The 19,994-nt window shown below is 45.5% G+C and overlaps 3 protein-coding genes across 11 annotated transcripts in view; 2 read left to right on the forward strand and 1 right to left on the reverse strand.

Moving 5' to 3' along the window:
- Window positions 1-165: 165 nt before the first annotated feature.
- Window positions 166-3,355, forward strand: trdmt1 (tRNA aspartic acid methyltransferase 1). 2 transcript variants are annotated; one of them, XM_076047495.1, is made up of 12 exons: window positions 166-299; window positions 788-897; window positions 1,051-1,127; window positions 1,247-1,318; window positions 1,475-1,540; window positions 1,652-1,721; window positions 1,812-1,871; window positions 2,009-2,074; window positions 2,196-2,521; window positions 2,750-2,807; window positions 2,962-3,091; window positions 3,194-3,355. In XM_076047495.1, exons 1-12 carry the CDS (start codon window positions 236-238, stop codon window positions 3,334-3,336), a joined length of 1,242 nt encoding a protein of 413 aa, XP_075903610.1. In that variant the 5' UTR covers window positions 166-235; the 3' UTR covers window positions 3,337-3,355. The 2 variants fall into 2 exon arrangements, 1 of the variants encoding a protein (XP_075903610.1); XR_012929089.1 differs by lacking the exon at window positions 3,194-3,355 and having other exon boundaries at window positions 2,736-2,807; window positions 2,962-3,017.
- Window positions 3,356-3,918: 563 nt separating this feature from the next.
- On the forward strand, window positions 3,919-7,049 carry yju2b (YJU2 splicing factor homolog B). Of its 2 annotated transcripts, none has more exons than XM_076047623.1 (10): window positions 3,919-4,003; window positions 4,358-4,399; window positions 4,549-4,602; window positions 4,706-4,788; window positions 4,919-4,974; window positions 5,085-5,145; window positions 5,229-5,371; window positions 5,483-5,655; window positions 5,928-6,066; window positions 6,409-7,049. In XM_076047623.1, exons 2-10 carry the CDS (start codon window positions 4,397-4,399, stop codon window positions 6,867-6,869), a joined length of 1,173 nt encoding a protein of 390 aa, XP_075903738.1. In that variant the 5' UTR covers window positions 3,919-4,003; window positions 4,358-4,396; the 3' UTR covers window positions 6,870-7,049. The 2 variants fall into 2 exon arrangements, with proteins under 2 accessions (XP_075903738.1, XP_075903739.1); XM_076047624.1 differs by lacking the exon at window positions 3,919-4,003 and adding an exon at window positions 4,025-4,077.
- An 848-nt stretch (window positions 7,050-7,897) lies between these two features.
- Window positions 7,898-19,994, reverse strand: part of slc12a7b (solute carrier family 12 member 7b) — a 33,861-nt gene continuing 21,764 nt past the window's right edge. For 3 of the 7 annotated variants that reach the window (XM_076047680.1, XM_076047682.1, XM_076047685.1), the window contains exons 5-26: window positions 19,751-19,805; window positions 19,519-19,649; window positions 19,201-19,442; window positions 18,883-19,094; window positions 18,611-18,778; window positions 18,418-18,516; window positions 18,170-18,227; window positions 17,522-17,696; window positions 17,299-17,417; window positions 17,079-17,177; window positions 16,731-16,850; window positions 16,540-16,644; window positions 16,143-16,311; window positions 15,495-15,690; window positions 15,218-15,387; window positions 14,980-15,111; window positions 14,783-14,890; window positions 14,307-14,423; window positions 12,161-12,336; window positions 11,377-11,391; window positions 10,460-10,593; window positions 7,898-10,246 (exon numbers count right to left, since the gene is read on the reverse strand). In XM_076047680.1, coding sequence (XP_075903795.1) covers window positions 10,155-10,246; window positions 10,460-10,593; window positions 11,377-11,391; window positions 12,161-12,336; window positions 14,307-14,423; window positions 14,783-14,890; window positions 14,980-15,111; window positions 15,218-15,387; window positions 15,495-15,690; window positions 16,143-16,311; window positions 16,540-16,644; window positions 16,731-16,850; window positions 17,079-17,177; window positions 17,299-17,417; window positions 17,522-17,696; window positions 18,170-18,227; window positions 18,418-18,516; window positions 18,611-18,778; window positions 18,883-19,094; window positions 19,201-19,442; window positions 19,519-19,649; window positions 19,751-19,805 — 2,892 coding nt within the window. In that variant the 3' untranslated portion in view covers window positions 7,898-10,154. The remainder of the gene's footprint in view (window positions 10,247-10,459; window positions 10,594-11,376; window positions 11,392-12,160; window positions 12,337-14,306; window positions 14,424-14,782; window positions 14,891-14,979; window positions 15,112-15,217; window positions 15,388-15,494; window positions 15,691-16,142; window positions 16,312-16,539; window positions 16,645-16,730; window positions 16,851-17,078; window positions 17,178-17,298; window positions 17,418-17,521; window positions 17,697-18,169; window positions 18,228-18,417; window positions 18,517-18,610; window positions 18,779-18,882; window positions 19,095-19,200; window positions 19,443-19,518; window positions 19,650-19,750; window positions 19,806-19,994) is intronic. The other 4 variants (XM_076047683.1, XM_076047686.1, XM_076047681.1 and 1 more) reach the window with 3 other exon arrangements.

Here is a 19,994-nt window from a genome sequence, read left to right on the forward strand (position 1 = left end):
CTGTCCACAACATGAGCTGGTCATCAGGAATCAAATCGTTTATGAAAGAGTTTGCGGGTAATTAATGAGTGCAATATTTAGCTTTGTAAAGAAAAAAAAAAAGGAGACAGGGCTCGTTTAAGTTGTGCTTGTGACAGGAACCCTCCTGTCCACAAGGGGGCTCTCCCGCTCAAACACGCATACGGACGACGAAGACGTAGAAGAGCCCCCCGAAAAAACCGAGTGGGAAAGTGGCATGGCGTGTTTACGAGTTCTCGAGCTGTACAGCGGTATTGGGGGGATGCACTGCGCCCTGAAAGGTAAACTAGTGATTGATGAAGTTCGAAACAAATTACAGACCTTGTTTACAAAGACACGTGTTCGCTCTTTTGACAGATATTCATCGTTTACTCGATCAGCATCGGTACTTCAGTCATGCTGGCTACTATGACGTCTCCGCGTCTCGTCCTTTTTTGTCAAATCGTACTATTAATTCGGAATCAGGTCAAGTGGAGGCTACCGGGTTTCTGGCATAGTTAAAGACCCGCGAACGAATTCGCTTCCCATGTGGTTCTGTTTTCATTCGTGACGGGAGTTTACAGGAAGTAATCCTAGCCAATCGCACAAGTACATCTCTCGTGGGCGGTGCTTCGTCGCCAGCTGGTAGCTGCTGTTATATTTGTAGGTCTTTACCAAATTGCAATTCATCGCCATCATCACATTCATGCATACTAAGACATGTTTAATCTAATTATCTCTCTTAATGCCACAATTTCCTTAAATTAAACGAAGTGTTTACTGCCTCCAGAGAGTGGCATTCCTTTCGAAGTTGTTGCTGCCATTGACATCAACACCACAGCCAATGAAATCTACAAGCACAACTTCCCCAAGACAACTCTTTGGAGCAAGACGATTGAGGTGAGTCATGTGACAGGACAGCTTGTACCTCAGGAAAACAATGGCTGGAGTTTGCTTGGTTTTTGCTTGGTTTGTTTCCGTGTATCAATTTGTTAAATTCCGCACAGTGAAGTCTCTGTCATTGACATGCTTGTCGCATGCGTGTCTTTCTAGGGAATAACGCTGGAAGACTTTAATAAATTATCTTTTGACATGATTTTGATGAGTCCCCCCTGCCAGCCTTTTACCAGGTAGGTCTTGTATCGGATGCTTACAATTTCTTATGCACAGTACTTTACCGGCTTGGTTCGAAAATAACATCGAAGTCTTAATTCAAATGAATGGGTGATTCTTGTTTCTACTCTCGCAGGATTGGACTTCAGCGTGACATTGCTGATCCTAGAACAAAGAGTTTTCTCTACGTTCTTGATCTACTGCCCAGGTAAATAACCCTGAAAATTCAGTGACCATATTTTTTATTGTAGAAATGTTTATGGGAAATGTTTGGTTTTCATATTCAATCATATCTGAAGGTCTTAGTTTTTTTTCTTCTTGTCAGTAAAATCTCATTTATATCTGTTTGTTTTGCTGTGGCTAGGCTAAAGAAGCTGCCCTGTTTTATCCTGCTGGAAAATGTGAAAGGCTTTGAGACGTCCTGTGCCAGGTTAGAATTTGCTCAGTTTGCTGCCACTTAGCCTGACATGCATGTGAAGGAAAGTGGACAGAAGCCAGGCAGATAAGCTTACGACTATTTTTGCAAATCTTCTCTCTTCAGGAATCATTTGGTGAAAACTCTGTTGGAGTGTGGATACACCTATGAAGAGATCATGTCCTCCCCCACTAGTGTAAGGACTCACCTTACAACAGTCAATTAAGCATTTGTTCTGTGGAAAAATAAGTGTTTTGAATTTTTTTTCCCCATCTGTCTAATCCAGGTTGGAATCCCTAATTCAAGACTACGTTACTTTCTGATTGCTACAATTTCAGCAGAAAAGGTAATGAACGCTGACCTCTAACACAGGTCGTTATGTCTACTTTCACTCCCTGAACTGTTAATTATTGCAGTTAATTTACAAAATCAAAGGGGATTTGTCTTGTCTAACGGTCACCTGCCTTTTTTAACTGTTGACAGAATCTCAGACAGCCTTCAGAGATGCCAGCTGTGCCTTGCCAAGGTGAAGCCATTGAGGGCAAAAAGGCAAGCAGGACTGTTAAGACGGCCGCTCAACTGTTAATTAATTAACACTGAAGAGAATGTTAAAGTCTCACATTACTGGTCTGATTTGCATAAAGAGACTGACTAAAGTCTACATTCTTAGACTTCCGACGGCTTCTCGCAACCTGCCGAGGATGATTTGCCTGTGCAGCCAGAGGTCCCGACTCTACAGTCCTCCACTACGGTCAATCCAGAAGAGGAGGATAAAGGCCCCCGCTTCCTTTATAAACTGGAAACAGTTGAAGAAATCCAGAGGAAGACGGACCAGAACAATGACACCTCTGTCAGACAGATCAAACATTTCTTGGAACCACAGACAGAAATCAACATGGAAAAACATCTCCTCGCTCCCAAAACACTGCTGCGATATTCGATGCTCTTGGACATCGTCCATCCCACATGCAGGAGGTCTGTTTGCTTTACTAAAGGGTGAGTATAATTGCATGACTCGGCTCAGATTTCCCTCAAGTGTGGATGAAAGGGGGTCAAACCTGTTTCAACTCACAATTGACTTCCTTGTATGTTTGTTTTGAATCTCCAGACAACTAGTTTACTAACTTTTTGATAGTCCAACCCTACAAACTCCCTACTTTTTTACCATTTGTAGCTCGTGCAGCCATAAGTTTGATGATTGATTTTTCAGTTTCTGATCCATAGATATGGGAGATACATGGAAGGAACTGGCTCAGTCCTACAGGGCAACACAGAGTCAAAGGTACTGTAGAGCGTTTGTAGGGCTATTAACTAACTACTATTAAGTAAACACAGGCTGATGTGAGTATATCATTTAGCTACATAGCCCTTTGTTTTAAATGACACTGTTCTTACAGCGCTGACCTTCTCTATGCTTTGTCGAATGTGTTCTGTAGATGGAGGATGTGTTCCGAGGCCTAGACCAGTGCTCTGAAGAGGAGAAACTGCAGAGGCTCCAGACACTAAGCCTTCGTTATTTCACTCCCAGAGAAGTTGCAAACCTCATGGGTTTCCCTCAAAGCTTCTGTAAGTGAAACATATGTAAATAACAGTTATTCCAGATTTGTAGTATTAACTCTCGCATCAAAATGTTACTAGATTTTCTAACTTGATTGTGATGTGTTGCAGCTTTTCCGGATCACATTTCTCCAAAGAAGCAATACAAAGTGCTCGGAAACAGCCTGAACGTTGTCTTGGTGGCAGGACTGATTCAGCGGCTGGTTTTTAACAAATGTGACACAGCACAAGAGACCTCTGTCATGTCAATGTGAATATGTGTATATATATATTTTTTTTTTAAATAATTGTCATATTTATTTAAATAAAAATTCTAAAAGAGCGAACAGATTCTGTTTTTTTTTGTACACCAGGAGAGGAATAGCACAACACTGCTTTCAGGCTCAACTTGTCAATAGTTAATGTTGGCTCTCCAGAAGAAACATTCCAAATGTGTAGCTCCTAAAAAACTTCCTAAAACTGATGTGCATGCATACTTTTAGTTTTCATTTCTGACAATGCATATAACTCCTGGCTAAATAAGTTGAGAGGACATAATATGATATACATAATACATGGGAACGACAAACATTAAAAAAAAAAAAAAGACTTAATTGGAGTGTGTCAGATATTTTGAGATCAAGCAGGATTTATGTTAATTATTATTATTATTATTATTATTATTATTATTATTATTATTATTATTATTATTATTATTATTATTATTATTATTATTCATAGGAAACAATTTGTTACGAGTTTGGGGAGAAAACGATATATTGGCGAGGGAGGAATTCTGACAGTAGGCGGCGCTACGCACTAGCGAACGTTTCTGCGCTCTGCAACTAAAATCCGAAGAAGAAGGAAGCGAGGAAGAAGAAGAAGGTTGTTGTGAATGTGAAAGACGTTCTAAAGCAAACTGTAGGTTTATTTTTTTTCACGGTAAGAATATTTGTTTTTCTCCTGGTTTGCGACACATAGAATTTTTTACCAAATTGACGAGCAAAAACAAACATGTGAGTTACTCGAATGTTCAGGGCGTCGTTAAATGCATTTTAATTTTAACGAAACCTCACAAAAATAATCCCGTCTTTAGCCAAAAGTCTGGTTAGTAACATAACCTACTAACACTGATTTGTAACGGCATTGTGTGGGGCCTTAACATGAACAGCCTGTGTTACGGTAACTTCAACACGAAACGAGCAAAGTGTGCATATTTTGCTCGTGTACTTGTCTCGCGCTGTGTGCTAATAAGCCTGAGTTAAAAAAATAATTTCTGAATTTTTGTCTCGACAGTTTTAAATCTGTCATTGGTGCCGAGATCCAGTCGTCACAATGGTAAGTTTTACCCACAGGAACCTACAAGTTGGATTATAACCGTCTATGTTTGCAGAGCGGTTGAAATACTGGTGTCTAGCTGTGTGTACAATCGAGACAAATGGATATACTTGTTTAAAGTCTAAACTATTTTAACCTGCTTTTGACAGGGTGAGAGGAAAGGCACAAACAAATACTATCCTCCAGATTTTGATCCTGCCAAGGTGAGCTTGACAGCATAACACAAAACCATGTTTGATATTTAATTCATCCTCTGTTTTAAAATAATAAATACATATAAACTATTGTTTTTTTCTTTTTTAAAAGCATGGATCTCTCAATGGCTATCATAAAACTCACGCTTTGCGGGAAAGGGCCAGGAAGCTGTCCCAGGGCATCCTTATCATCAGGTCAGTAACTGCATTTGAAGGAAGGTGGCAAACGTTTAACTCTGACATGATTGCCGCCAGTTCACTCTTCAATGATTCAATGACCATTTTCATATTATATATATATATATATTTTTTGTTGCTACTTTAGGTTTGAGATGCCCTACAACATATGGTGTGACGGCTGTAAGAATCACATCGGAATGGGTAATTACAAAATATTATATTTCAAGAATGCATAAAATATTATGAATAACCCTGTTTGAATAACCCATAACACCAATGTGTACTCTTAAACTGATGTTCTGCTTCTTCAGGTGTCCGTTACAATGCTGAGAAGAAGAAAGTGGGAAACTACTACTCGACAGCAATCTACAGGTAGTCAAACCTGGACTGCTGTGGACATAAAACTCCACATTAGAACACAAAAATGAATTGCTCACTTTTTGTTCTTGCATCAGGTTCAGGATGAAGTGCCATCTGTGTGTCAACTACATCGAAATGCAGACAGATCCTGCAACATGCGACTATGTGATCGTAAGTGGGGCTCAAAGGAAGGAGGAACGTTGGGACATGGCTGAAAACGAGCAAATCCTCACCACAGGTAAAAGACAAATGCTTTCTGTTTTGAGTTCATCATTGTCAAGTAACCAACTTACATCTGGGCTACTTTGTTTTGCGTCTCAATATTTTCTTTCTTCATTCCTTTGTAAAGAACGAATGGAGAAGGAGAAACTGGAGACGGACGCAATGTTCAAACTTGACCATGGCGGAAAAGACAAAGAGAAGCTCACAAATGCACTTCCCTCTCTAACGATGATCCAAGAATACCAGTCACGCTGGAAGGATGACTTCCAGCTTAACAGCGCCTTACGCAGCAAGTTTAGGGTACGACCACCTGTCTTTTAAATAGTCTATCTGTCATAATGTCTGTGTCACTGATAATGGCTGTATAATTAATCTCATTATTGGTCCTTTCCATTGGGTTTATAATACATTATCACAATAGAATATTTTTGCTCATTGATTTAGATCTTTCAAAAACTTTTTAAAATAGTATTCTTTATCCGCAGCAAGGCCAAGTATTCTTTATCTCTATCGTACCCAAGTGCCCTTTTTTGTTGCTTTCACTGACAGCTCTGCCCCGTTTTATGTTTCAGACGGAAAAGAAAGTTCGAGCTAAGCAGGAGAGCGAGGACAATGCGGTGAGGATGAGGACCAACCTCTCCATTCCGCTGCTGCCAGAGAAGTCAGAGGATAGGAAACTGGCTGCTCTTTTGACCTTCCAGGCACCTGAGTGTAAGTATTATTCAAACTCTTGATGTTACTTATTCTGCTTCACAGAAGAGTAGTTTCAGCTAGACAACTAACCTCATTATATATGGTTGTACCATTTCTGATGGCGCGATGAAACTTTTCACACAATGGAGCAAGAGCCTCTTCAGCCTTTAGTTGCTCCACTAAGCCATCTTGTGGACAAAAAGTAGAAAGCAGGAAGAACTTTTAGAATCACATTTTTAGTTTGAAGTCATCATCTGGAGTGTAATTTTTGGTTAGCACACATTCATTAAAATCCAAGCGATTTAGAATTAATTATAATCTGAATCTGTCGTTATTTTTCATGTTCTCTCTCACAACCAGCATTCAAAGACAAGCAAGACAACAAACGTAAGGAAGTCTCCTCTCGGTCGTGGTTCAGCAGCACCTCTCCTACACCTGGAAGTGCGGCCGGCAAGCTGCTTCATAAGATCAGCTTGCAGGGAAAGGAAGCAGCAGTTGCCAAAAACCTGGGCTCTTCCCTAAGACCCCTGATCCGGAAACATTCAGCGCTCAAAATAGAAACTGGAGCCAACAGTGTTAATGGACGTGTGCCACCAGAAAACACTTGCAACGGAGGAATCTCAGAGGTCTCCCCACAAGAGGAAGAGCCAAGTACATCATCGGCACACCTGGGACAGGAACCAGGAAAGAGACGCACAACGGCCCCAGAAGGATTAGGTGACGGACGAGCTGAGGCAACACAAGACAGCAGAAGTTCAGGTTTTGCATCCCTTGTGGCAGACTACAGTGACTCTGATTCGGACTCTGCACAAGAAGGCTGAATTAGCAGCCAAAAGAACGGCATTTGTGCAATTAAAGGGAAAGACCTGCCATTTCTGGACCTGGTCTTTGCCTAATCTCTACTTTTGAAGGGCATTCTACAACTGCCCTTACTAATTTTGTACAGTTAAATGCTACATGTATAGTATTAAGAAACCAAATTAAAATGGCTGTACTTTGAACCCTGTCTTGACACAGATGTGATATTTTGTTATTTAAAGCCTATCATTAATAAAATAAAAAATACATCTCAATAGAATGTCTTAAGACCGTTTTCTCAGCTAGGCCTGCTCAGCTACAGTTCGTGCTAGTCAACGTAGCTGAGTGTTACATTATTACTTGTTTTATGTTACCGGGTGGAAAAAAATAACTACATTTGAATTAGACTAACCCAGCAAGTTACAAGCGGCATACCGCAACAAAACAAATGCTAGCAAGACAAAAAAACCAAACAAACCCCAAAACAAAACGTTTGTAATACTTACATTGTCGGTTTCTACTAGCTCGATATTCTTCCTGGCTATGACGACCAATTTAGCGGCTGCTGAAGACGAAGGGCAGAGAAATGTAGCCCCAGGTGATGAACATAGCTGTTAGCTAAACTTTCGGTCAAAACCGATGCTAAATGAACTTCGTTTATGCAGCCGTTTTTGTCCCCAAGTCAATATGGATTGACCAAAACCATTCCATAACTCACTTTTATTAACTATACGGCATTTCTTAGTCTTTTATTAACACCAAGACATTTTTTCTCTCGCTCTCCCACGTTTGGGGAAGACGCCTAGCTGGAGTTATTATTGGATGAGGAATTAATGACGTAATAAATACAAGGAACCCTCGTTTGAAAATTAATACTCATTTAAAAAAACAAAAAAAACAAATTAATCACGAAAGCGATTTAAAAAACAAAAAAAACAACTTCATTTATTTTTAAATGTTCCATGCTTGATATTACGCACATAATTTGCAACAGGTGTGTGTGTGTGTGTGTGTGTGTATGTTGCACTTGCAGGAAACAGACGCGTTCAGGTTTTATTGCAGCACTTTTAATAATTACTCAGAGGCACAATTACATTACATTTACAGGGACTACCATCCTCTACCTGCATGCCAACAAATCACCTCCTGTTCCAGCCGAACCAAGACAGCAGCAGAAGCACGCACACACACACACACACACACACACACACACACACACACACACACACACACACACACACACACACACACACACACACACACACTTCTGCTGCGGCACTGGCATAAGCAGCGGCGTTTAACTCCTTGAGGTAGATAACAGTCTCCTCCGACATCCCCGCATGGCCGACAAACCCTGTTGACGTGGAGCAGCTGTCCTCTTGTTGAGCATCTTCTCGTGTTAAGGTTTCATGTATTGTGTGGTTCGGCTAAATTAGCTCGGCAAGCAAATTAAGAACAAAAACAAGCCTTTAATAATTTACAACATCCAAAATGGGACATTTCTTAAAACTAGACAATGTTTGGGTTTATTTTCTTAACAAAATAAGTTTTTTTTGCAATCATTAGAGGTTAAAATATAAAGTAACATGAACTTGCATAACAGTGTAAACCCTTCATTAGTTTAGTCCAGGGTTTTTCCTTTTCACTACGACGTGTTTCTGATGAGTGGGAACATAAAGCCCAAAATGGTCAAGTGCTGCCGTCCTCACACACAGAGCCCTCCTCTCTGGCTTCTCCCATTAAAAAAACAAAACAAAAAACAAAACATATAAAGGTGACGGGAAGTTAAAGTGAACGTAACAAACACTACAAAGACTACAGAGATACACGGGCATGCACAGACCAACAACTGGAGCGGCGCACAACAACGTCGGCATGAGCTGACACGTTTCGCTCTTACCCCTACAAAAGAGTCGCAGACTTGCACCACAGCCACTTTCCGCCCTATAAAATACTGCACGGCTAGTTGGAAAAAAGACACGGTGGAGGTACGCCCGAGCTGTAGGGTCTTTACATGGGGTACCAGGCTTTTAGTTTGCTGCAAACGTGTCTGATTTGAAAGAGGACGAGAGCTGCGGCTGAAGCGCACCTCCACAGGTTCTCTCTGTTTTATTTTGGCACTTTGTCTCCCGCTCGTGCTCAGAACAAGTCGCCTGTTCAGCCTGTGACTCCAGGACTGAGAGTTGAGTTGACTTTCGTGGAAAAGCCTGAAGAACGCCGCCGTTAAGACGTTGCCACGGCCTCGACCCGACGGAACGCGGCCCACAAAGCACCACAAGCCGTCGGTGTTGAACGTGCTGCGATGCTGCGACGACGTCCTGTTCCAACTGGTGCTCTCACCTTTAAAAGCGCAGCGAAATTTTCATCAACGCCCACAAACTATGAAGGCAAACTGAAGACCTGACATATGAGCATGTGAGCCAATTACCAAAGTCATCTAAGATATCTTTCTATGTGCTGTCAGACAGCCTTTAGATAAAAAAAAAACAAAAAACCATTGCGTAAATGCTCTCTATTTTAGACTCTGATGTCATTTATTCATTATGTACATGTTTTGATCACATCCAACCCTATAAAGCTTAGTCAGGGTGTAGGGATGGGAGTTATGGCTATTTTCCCCAAAACTAAAGCAACCTTCAGAGTTCATGTATTGAAACATATACCAGGAATATGATCCAGCGTTAAGATGAAGTTCCAACACCCTCTCGGCCGGCTCAACCACCTAGTACCAGCTGCTCCTAAATGCACCGCCGCTCCTCTACCTCGTCTCTGTATCTGCATGGGGTCGTGGGGTCAGGTGGACCTTTTCCGAACCTGCCCCCACGATGTGAAACAGTACGGGGTTTGTGACAAGTGGCTGTGCGCTCCTTCCCGCCTGGTGTGTGCCTGGTGAGTGTCGGCGGTGAGACAACATCAATGCGACGACGGAGGAAAGATAACAGAACGCAATAGAACGTAGCAACCTCTTTTTTTTCTGTTCTTCCAGAGTTTAAATGTAAAACAATAAAGTGTCTCTCTGCTCTACCCGCCGTGTGCAGGAGGTGAGGGCTGACTGTGGCCCGGCGTGGCCTCGCTCCCACTACCTGTTTCCCTTCATTCTGAGGTCCTTCATGTGTCAATCACAAGTGGTCCCGCTTTTCCGACAAACCCCTGCTCCAAAAAAACAGAACAACAGAAAAACAAAACGAAAAAAAAAAAACAAATCTCGTCCGACACAAAAAAAAATGCCCGCTGACCCGAATCAATGGGGACGTGCGCCAAACTGTGCAGGGTTCGGTGCGTGAAAGAAGCCCTTTCATTCTTCTTCTTTAGGAGTAAATGGTGATGACTTCACGGCCACCGCCTCGAACCAGGAGGACTCGGTTCAGGCCCTCCATGAGAACCTCCAGGAACTCCATGTCTGGGTGGACGACAGTCAAGGGGACAAACACAACCAAGTTCACCTGGCATGTGCAACAAATGGATGGTGACCAGATCAGAAGTGGTGCAACTCATGTTTCGGGTCGCAGAGCTGAGAATACCTAATCAATCAGTTTACACTTGACTTTAACAAAAGGTTAGAAAATCCTAAATGTTTATTCACATGACAGCTTGCGTATTTTATTAAGGATACAGTTTTCGTCTCCGCCCCGGTTCCTGGGGGGTCCGGGCATGTTGAGCAGAACCAGCTGAGCGCCCTGCGACTTGTTCACCACCACCTCGTTCAGCTTGACGGCCGTGTGCATGCGGCGGACGTTGGACTGGTTCCTGGTTTGACAGGAGGGAAGCAGTGAAGGAGGGGACAGGCACATCGCGACGGACGGGACGGATAGGGCGCAGACACGTCAGAGTAGCTTTTAGCTGAAGGACAGAGGGAGGTGTTTCAGTGAGAGCGCTTATCAGCCTCGGGTGCACGTTGGAAAAAACCCAAGCATGCTGTAAAGCACTGAAGCAGACCAAACACTCGAGGAAAAAGGCAGCATTTAAAGACAAACGAGTCCAATGTTACTGTTTAGTCGGCCGCATATGTGCAGCGACCTTACGATATTCACCATGGTGGGAGCTATAGGCTCTTTAAATGTTGCCTCTCGGGTTGAAAAGCCACAGATAAAACAGAGAAACCACACAACCACATTCTGCATTCCATTGGAATGGGTGAGAGAAGCATGTGTATTATGGCAGTTTTGTGAATTAAGAAAAGAAGCTAAATGGAAAGCATAATTTTGCTCATGCACGGCCACACACACACGCACAGACGCACACACGCACACACGCACACACACACACACACACACACACACACACACACACACACACACACACACATGAACGCAACATGCATGTCACGCCGGTGAAAGCTTTTATTTTCTCACAAAGACACAAACACAAGGGCACAAATAGAGGCCAAAGCACAAGAGCTGGAGGACACGGACCACGGCTACAGTCACCACAGTGGCAGCAGCAACACACACACACATACGCACGCACACGCACGCACGCACGCACACACACATACACAGTATAGCCTAGGGCAAAGAGAAGGCGACTTACAGATTCTCCCACTCTCTAGAATGAGAAAAAAATGAGACAGAACAACAGAAACAAGCTTAGATCTTTTCTCTTCATCAGCATCAGCTCTCCAGCCCCCCCCCCTCCACTGAGATCGTTCCAAAAGATGTGACTCGTGATGAAAATCGAGCCTCGATTTCCTCCCCGTGCTGCGAGGCATGAAGATGAGATTTTGAGTTTTTTGGTTGTTCTTTTTTAACCACCACCAGCACTTTTCTGATCACGGGTGGTCATTGTGTGGACAGTGAGTGAGTGGTTGAGCGGGGGGTAAAAGTTGTTAGTGTGCATGTGCTCCTCGCCATGCACTGGCTCCCCACCAGATGCACGACACAAACACACACAGACGGGATGCACACAAACAAACACGAGACAAGGTGCTACAACACCGCTCTTCACTTCACCCGGCGGCCTTGCTGCGACAACCACGTCTATGACATGCGGTCCTCCTGCACTGAGGCGTTGGCACCATCATGAAGCTCTGACTGTTGTACTTCTATCAAGGTTTTTAAAGGTCCCATGTTCTGCAAGATTCAGTTTAGCAGCGTTTTCATGTGATGACTTGACTTGTTATACTGGAGTCCAGGACGGAGGAAAAAGGCTAACAAATCAAGATGCGTTACATGGGACCTTTAAAATTCAAAATGGTGCAAATGTCTCATACATGGCGTACACACAAAGTCACACTTTCATTCTCCTTTGTTCAGGTTAATTCCAAACTCTAGCTGCTCTATTTTGTCACAACAGGGCAGTTTCATGACAAACTTACGGTCTCATGTTGAACAGGTCCCGCACGGCCACGTTGGCGTTGCACTCGCGGTTGCGATTGCGCTCTGAGAGGAGCTTGTCCTTGGTCCAGGTCATGTGAACCCGCTCCGGACCAGTTTCCGCCTTGTCGTTGATGGCGGCGTGGGACGCCGTGTTGCGGTCGTGGATGAGCTGCGCCTGGAAGGCAGGCAGAGAAACAGAGGTGAGGAAGAGAACTCCACGGGTGGCAACAAACACCGTAAACACGATGCCGGGTGTTTGGCCGAGGAGGGTCGTGAGTGATCAGAGGACGGGATGAGGAGATCACGTTCAGGGTCATCGGAAGGATCGGAGAACAGAACAAGATGGGAAGTTACAAAGTAGGACAGAAATAAGGGAAGAGTTGGTACAGTCCAAAAAAATAGAATGTACAAGTATCATACATTGCTAATAAACCATAAAAATGTCAAAAAGCTGAGTTCCAAATCACACACTCCCATTTGTGAACTTCAGTACAATACGCATAGAATCCACCTGTGCACTTGTGCACTGATTGGCGCTTGTCTGCAGACGGCAGACTGTTCGGATTTAAGATTTTAAGCGTCTACTCCAGAAGTATGTGGTTCGGGACAACCCTCATGTTTCTATAACAGCAGGAGGTGAAAAAAACAACAAACAAGACAGAGGAAGACAAATACATTGGAAACACATTTCTAAACAAATAAATGAATTTGATAATGAATGCATGGACAAATCATAGTTTTAAAATTGATTTACAAGGAAAAGAAACAAGATGATGCAATCTTGTCTTCACTGTCTTTCAGCTGAGAGCGGGTGTGAGGTTAGCGAGAAGCCATTCAGCAGGTGAGACTTTGTGCAGGATGGCGACTCGCAGTCGATCATGTCAAGTGGTTGCCGGCTGCAGGCAGAGTGTGCGGAGTGTGTGAGGCCATAGCCGTCCTCGCTAGAAGCTACCATGAGCAAAACGAGTCAAGTGTTGTCACAACAGACGAGACCAAGAAAATAATGGAGAACCACCCACCGGGTGGTTGCACTGCTGTGCTTCACGATTCATCCAACAGCTCACGCGGTCACAGAATAATCTGAATATAATCATTCTGTACAACGGCGGCAGTTAAAGCAGGTCAGACATCTTTTCGTGATAACACTGTGCACTCGTTCCACTCGTGCTGCGGGCGAATGGGAACTGCAGGGCTGGCTGGGATGGTGGAGCTAACGCGCTAGCATGCAGGTGTTCCAGGGTGAAGCTGGGGAGGTTTTCACAAAGCAGCTCTTGATGACAGCACACAGCACTGACGCTCGACTGGCATAGAATTTCAGAGTCCTCTGCATCAACTGGCCTCACTTTCTTTGCTGTGTTTTAATTTCACTCAAACTGCAGCTCATGCTGTCACATGAACGACTTGTATTGATTTTTTTCCCCCACGCTGTGACAACCATATGGAGTGACCTTGGCTGTAAAAGTAATACCTGAGCTGGCTGAACCTGAAGTATCACACAGTAAAGATGTGTTAAAGTAATGATGTACTAAGAAAAGAGCGAAACAATGTAAAATATAGAATATAAAAAAAACTCAACGAAATCAAGAATACTGCAGCTCGACTGAGAGAGTAAAAATGTCAGAACCCACCAAGAAATATATAAAAAAAAACCACAATATATTTAGCCCTCTGTGTGCAGTCAGTGCAGCTGATGCTTTGTTGAAGTTTTACATGTTTGCAAAGGGACAAAACTTGTTCTCAGAGGGCGGAGTCAACAACTGTTTGGGGGTGTGGCCACTAGCCATGGAAAAGGTACCAGTGAGGTTCCAATTTTCCAGCACGCACTTTCTAAAAAGTGGAGTGGCCAGAGGACCAGAAGATGAACATCCCCGACTTTCCAAGACAGAGTTGTTCAAATGACTGACTGCTTAGTATGTAATGAAGGAAATAAAACGTTCTGTGCTCTATCATTTATCAACCTGATGCTAAAAAAACTTAAAAACTGTTCGGTCGTGCAAGTATTCTGGCAGCAGACTCTTATTCCTGGAGTTGACTGTGTCCAAAGATCCGGCTTTGTGAAGACGGGCCCGGGCCACTGTGACAGTGAGGTGGTGGTGGTGGAGGTGACGGAGGTGGAGGGTCTATGGGTACACGAGACAGTTCTACCTCATCCTCCTGGGTGTCCTCCATCAGTGAGGACTGCCGGCTGAGGCTGGCGCCCGGGGCGGCGCCCTGGTTCTTCCTCCGGATTGAGCTACGTGATTCGTCAGTGATACTCTGAATCTGAACGGTACGAGGGCGACCCCCCCGGGGGGATGGCGAAGGCATTAGAACAAGAGAAGGGGGTGCCAGTTGTCACATTACACAGCTTGAGGCCAGATCTACAGCAAGACTGAGTCTGTTCTTAAAGCAAATAGACCTAAAGAGCTTGTTCTATATTCTGGATAATCTGACCTTCATCAGATTAATTAGATGCGATGTGACGATAACACACTAACAGGGAGACAAATGACATCCAGTATCAGTAAGAGACAATGTGTAGGAGTTTATCTGGTTAATATCTAGTTTTAGTTTTGCATGATGTGTGTGAGTGTGTGCAAAGGCGTGTGTGTCCGCGCTGAGGCCGACTCGTCTGGCATTACCTCCCTCTCCCGCTCAGTCCTGGACAGCTGCATCTGCTTGAGCATCTGCGACCTCTGCTCCATCACCAGCGTCTTCTCGTAGGTGAAGGCCGAGATGTCGTTGTCGTGCTGCACGGAGGACACGAGACGTTGTTGCGGACGGCGAGAATGCAGGGTCGTGCGTCATCACTGTGCGGCAAACACCGTCGCCATCTCACCATCTCCACCACCTCCACCTCCGCGTCCAGCCGCAGGTGGTAGAGGAACATCTGGAGATCCTTCTTCATCTGGATGCTGTTGTCGTCCATCTGGGCCACAGTGAAGATGCGCATCTTGCACTTCCTCCACACCTGCACGCACCAGAGAAATAGACGCAATATGTTGACTAGAATTTTGTGAATGAAATTCAATGAAAGCACAAATATGTATATGTACGTTTTAAAAGGAAAAACAGACCTTGTGCTGTCGCAGCAGGAAGGGCAGCAGCATCAACATGCCGCCGTCGTGCACCACCCACCACACGTCGATTGTTCCCTCCCCCAGGCGGTCCTGATTGGTGGGGAAACTATCTACGTTCTTGGCCACCATCAAAGCATGATGGGCCGCCGTGGACTCCCGCACCGTTTCTGGATGGGAAGAGAGAGAGAGAGAGAGTAGGAGAGAGAGAGAGAAGATGGCGTTATTGTCGTTCAAAGTGCACAGATATCCTCTTCTATTGAATTCAACAACATACCTATGAAGTTCATCCACGAGTGTGCATCGTTGGACTGCCTCCAGGCTCCGGGCCAGGCCATGAGGACGGTGTTGTGCTTCATGCCCCCCAGGCCTGCGGACTGGATGAGGTGGGAGAAGCCGTCCCTGAGGTTGGACGACACCACCACGTGGCAGAAACCTTTGGTTCTCTCCGCCGACATGGCAGACTTGATGTTCTGTGGGCCAGAGGAGGACAAAGGCCACGTCAGACGAAGGAAGAAACGCAGCGTTGTTTTTGTGAGGCCGGTTTAATTAACCGTACTGGGCCTCCAGGGTCAACATTCCACTCTCTCTTCAAAATGGGCCTAATGTTTTGACGGCAAAGACAAAAAGGTCAAATACAGCTTTGTGTGCGATCTGGAGGTCAGAATGTTCACATTGACGCTTTTGTAGAAAAGATAATCCTCTGATTAAAAATGCTTTTCAGGACACTGTCTAGCCAGGCTGCTGAGAGGTGGCCAGCAATTCCCATGTTTGGCCTCTAGATGGCAGACCTGGTGCTTAAATTCTACACAAAGGTCAACTAAAGTCTTGGCTTGAAAAAAAAAAGTGAATGTAGAACACACAAACAATAAAGCTCCTTCACGGGGTAAAATATTGATCGTGTCATGTGACATGTCCATTGCACCTGCTCCGCCTTTCTGGCCTCCTCCTTCTTAGTGAGGTACGTTCCCTCCAAGACGTTCCCCACGATGGTCAGGCCTTTCCCTGCCTTGAGCTGAGTGGTCAGGGACAGCAGACGGGGGTGTTTGACTGCCTGGTCAGAGTTCAGGTTCAGGAGCACCAACAGCTGAGGCCTGAAAGAGGTCAAAAAAACAAACAAACAAACACAACAGGAGAGTGGATGAAAGTTGATTCTTTTTTTTTTTTTTCTGGTGACAGAAAGTCAAGTCAGTGAGGATACGCAGCGCCTCAGTGACCTTTGCCATCAGATGAGAGATTAATCAACAGCGCCTTCTGACTCTATTCCTGTCTCTCTCTCTCATTGATGTCGACAGGTGGGACTGCCAGACAAACAAACAAACCTCCAGTTCTTTGTGTGCGGTGGCGCCTCCTCCAGGCGGATCAGGGCATAGCGGGCAGCATTGAGAGAAAGTCCGCGGATGCCGTCACCCCACTCCTTCTCTGCCCTGCATGCAGCAAGTGATTGGCAAGAAGGTCACTCAAAAGAGTCGCGCAAATCTTTTGGTGAACAGGCATCAGACGCTGGTCCTACCCTCGGTATTCAATGTATTTGTAGATGCAGCCGGCGATGACCATGGCCACGATGGCGTAGTACCACGAGGAGATGAACATTATGGCAAGACACAAGCTCATCCCCAGGAAGGACAGAGTCCTGCAGGAGGGAACGCATGTTAGGAAAACACACAAGAAAAACACCACACAACTGCCACACGACAGGTTTCTGGGAACTGAAGAGAAGAGCAGAGAACACTGAGGAGGAGTGGAGACAGTGAAGGACCGTTGAGGAGAGAACGACTGAAGACGACAGCAACGCAACAGATCGGCTTCCACTGAATCTCATCGGGCCAAAGAGAATAAAAGTGATGCGTTTGTCTCTCACCAGTGGTAGTATTTGAAGCGAGGTCTCCAGTTGGGCGTCCGCAGCAGCGTCTGAACTGCGCAGGCCAGGTTGACAAACAGGTAGCACATGAGGAAAAACCTACCAAATTGAAAAAAAAAGACAAAAATAGGAGTAAGCGACAACAGATTCAACATGTGGTCATCCGACTCTACAGGAAGGTGGCGAGACGAAGCAGGTGAGTGGGCGGCTGGGCACTGACATGGAGAGGATGGGAGCCACGGCGTCCAGGGAGGCGATGAGGATCCCGATCTCACAGATGCCACCGGTGAGCAGCAGCGCCCAGGTGGGCTCGCCGTTTGCTTTCCCGTGACCAAAGACCTGACACACACACGCACACACACACACACACAGCGAGGAGTCAAAAGGAGCCATGAGCACAGCAGCGTCAGGTCTGGGCTAACTGCTATCTGCAGGTCTCCAACCTGCAGGAAAGGTACAATGCCGTCCCGCGCAATGGCCTGCAACAAGCGGGGGGCGCCGGTGAGACTCTGCAGCCCTGCGCCACAGCAGGAGAAGAACGAGCCAATCACAATGACCCAGGGCGAGGGCCACGACAGGGTCCCGATGACGAGATTCCCCTTCACAGAGTCGCCAAATCTGCAATGAAAAGCATCAGCAAAACTGATGTCACAAATTGACTGGACGTTGATAAAAACCCAAACGCACCAGCAATAAATATGTCAGGTGTCCCATAAACCAAAGTCCCATATTGAGTGTCACTCTGGTCCGTGATTAGAAAACAAATGGCAGGACCTCGTGGCTGCTCTGTGTGACCTGTCGCTGCTTTATTGAGAACACTGCAGTTTATTTAGAGCTGATCCAGCACACCCTGTCCTGCTGCCAGGGACTTCGATCTCACACAATCCACCGCCAAAAATAGCTCCTGACCAAACGCAGCGCGGCCTCCTACTCCTGTCCCTTAGCTTAGCCAAGACGGCAACGGCCTGATGTGCCTGTGGAATATTTTCCCCATTTGTGGGGAAAAGAAGATTTGCAGTCTTGACTGTCAAGCTGTGTGTTTGTCTCTGACTTCATGAGCTCTGTTTGCAGGAAGTGTCTGCAGCTCTTACTTGTCCCGGAGCAGAACGCCCTCAATGCTGGCTCCAAAAAGCACCACGCAGGTGACGTCTGAGTGCTGCTGTTAAGGAGAGTAAACACAACATACAGGCAGAAAAAGGATACCTTGATATTCCACTTATTCTAACTAATATCATTATTAACAATGGTTATAGTAGCGCAAAATGAGTGTTTTTTTGTTTTTTTTTAACTTAATTTGTTCAAATTTTATCATTAAATAATGAGTGACAGACAAGGATACAGATGAAGGAGGTGGTGCCGATGGCCAGGATGGTCCCGATGGGGATCGACTTCTGGGCGTCGCGCAAGTCTCCCGAGCGGTTGGAGCCAGCCATGATACCTGGAGGGGCAGCGGAGAAAAAAAACTGTCAATCAAACAAGCAAAAAGAAACAAAGAAGCAGGTCTGTGAAGAGAAAAACACAGCTGTCCTCACCGGTGACAGACGGGAAGTAGATGCCGACCAGCAGAGTGAAAAAGGTGGTGATGTCGTTGACCACGTAGGGCAGGTAGATATCTTGGCTGCGATCGCTTCCGCCGTTGGAGAGCAACTTCTTGTCGTCGACCAACTTGCCCAGACTGCCGTATTGTGACCACATGTTTTCTACAGTCGATGAGAAGAAAAATCAATCAAAAAACAAAACAAAACAATGAGTAGAGACAAAAAGGGATCAAATCTGCGGCAAAACACAAAGATGAAGTTGCCACCTGAGATGACGCCGCTGGTCAGTCCGGGGATGCCCTGCACCATCTTCACGTTGTTGTTGTCAAAGTACTCGTCGCAGGTGGCGTTGAGCTCGGCCGACTCGCAGAAGAGCTTCCACAGCGCCGTGGTGACGGTCACGTTGTCCACCACCTCCGTCTTCAGGCAGCTGTCAAACTTTTGGTTCTGAAGCGTGCGGTTGCCCAGCATGCAAACGCTGTGTCGAGGGGAAGACGAAGATGCGATTAAAGGAAGCTCTTGTTTTTCAGAACCAATCGGGAAACGACAGAGTACTTTGCACAGCTCAAGTGCTTTGGACTCACGGGAAGTCTGGAGGCTCAAAAATTGTCTTGATGACTCCGGCGTAGATGGACAGGATGGACAGAATGACGCAGGCCAGGAAGACCAGCGCCAGCTTGTTGACGTACTTCACGCCGACAAAGACCACCACGGACATCAGCGCCAGGCAGCACGTGCCGTACACGCGCATGTTGTTCAGCAGGGCGTCCGGCGCATCCTCCTTCTTCTCTGCCACGAAGATGGCGGCTTTAGGCACAATGTAGGTCTGAAAAAGAAGAGAAGGTGAGGGAAACATCTGCACAACATCAAGGGTGGAGAGAAACCGAGGGCCGTCAACGCACCAGCAGAATCTCAATGGTACCCAGGATGTACATGGAGCCGGCGAAGGTGGTTCCCAGGTAGAAGCAGAGACCCACAGCTCCTCCAAACTCTGGGCCCAGTGATCTGGAGATCATGTAGTAGGAGCCTCCAGCTGGAGGGAGAGAGACAGTGGAGACAGAGTGTTTACAAGGAAAAGACATTCATCTGACTTTGCTCTGCTATTTATTCCTGTTTTATTCTTTCCAGTCTTACCTGGCACGACGCCGTTTGTGGCGATTGCACTCATGGATATTGCCGTCAGCATCGTCTGCAGAGACAACAACACAACACTGTTTAAACTGATCGCAAAACGATCTGATTTATTTCCAGTGTTGAACCAACCAGCCTGTCATCTTGTGATTGGGTTTGTGACCCATGCAAAATCAATTAACACCATCAGCTCAAACTTAAAAAGTTGAACTTGGCACTGAGCTCATTAAGATCCTTCCGGAAGGGT

Source organism: Nelusetta ayraudi, unplaced genomic scaffold (assembly GCF_046127955.1).
Source record: "Nelusetta ayraudi isolate G7.1 ecotype Tasmania unplaced genomic scaffold, CSIRO-AGI_Nayr_v1 ptg000094l, whole genome shotgun sequence".
NCBI lineage: Eukaryota > Metazoa > Chordata > Actinopteri > Tetraodontiformes > Monacanthidae > Nelusetta > Nelusetta ayraudi.

Coding starts and splice junctions, on each gene's coding strand:
- trdmt1 (XM_076047495.1), top strand. CDS start 236: ATGGCGTGTTTACGAGTTCTCGAGCTGTACAGCGGTATTGGGGGGATG. Junction 2,522..2,749: donor TCTGTTTGCTTTACTAAAGG/GTGAGTATAATT, acceptor TCTGATCCATAG/ATATGGGAGATACATGGAAG. Junction 3,092..3,193: donor GGGTTTCCCTCAAAGCTTCT/GTAAGTGAAACA, acceptor GATGTGTTGCAG/CTTTTCCGGATCACATTTCT.
- yju2b (XM_076047623.1), top strand. Junction 4,789..4,918: donor CAGGGCATCCTTATCATCAG/GTCAGTAACTGC, acceptor TTGCTACTTTAG/GTTTGAGATGCCCTACAACA. Junction 5,656..5,927: donor CCTTACGCAGCAAGTTTAGG/GTACGACCACCT, acceptor TTTATGTTTCAG/ACGGAAAAGAAAGTTCGAGC.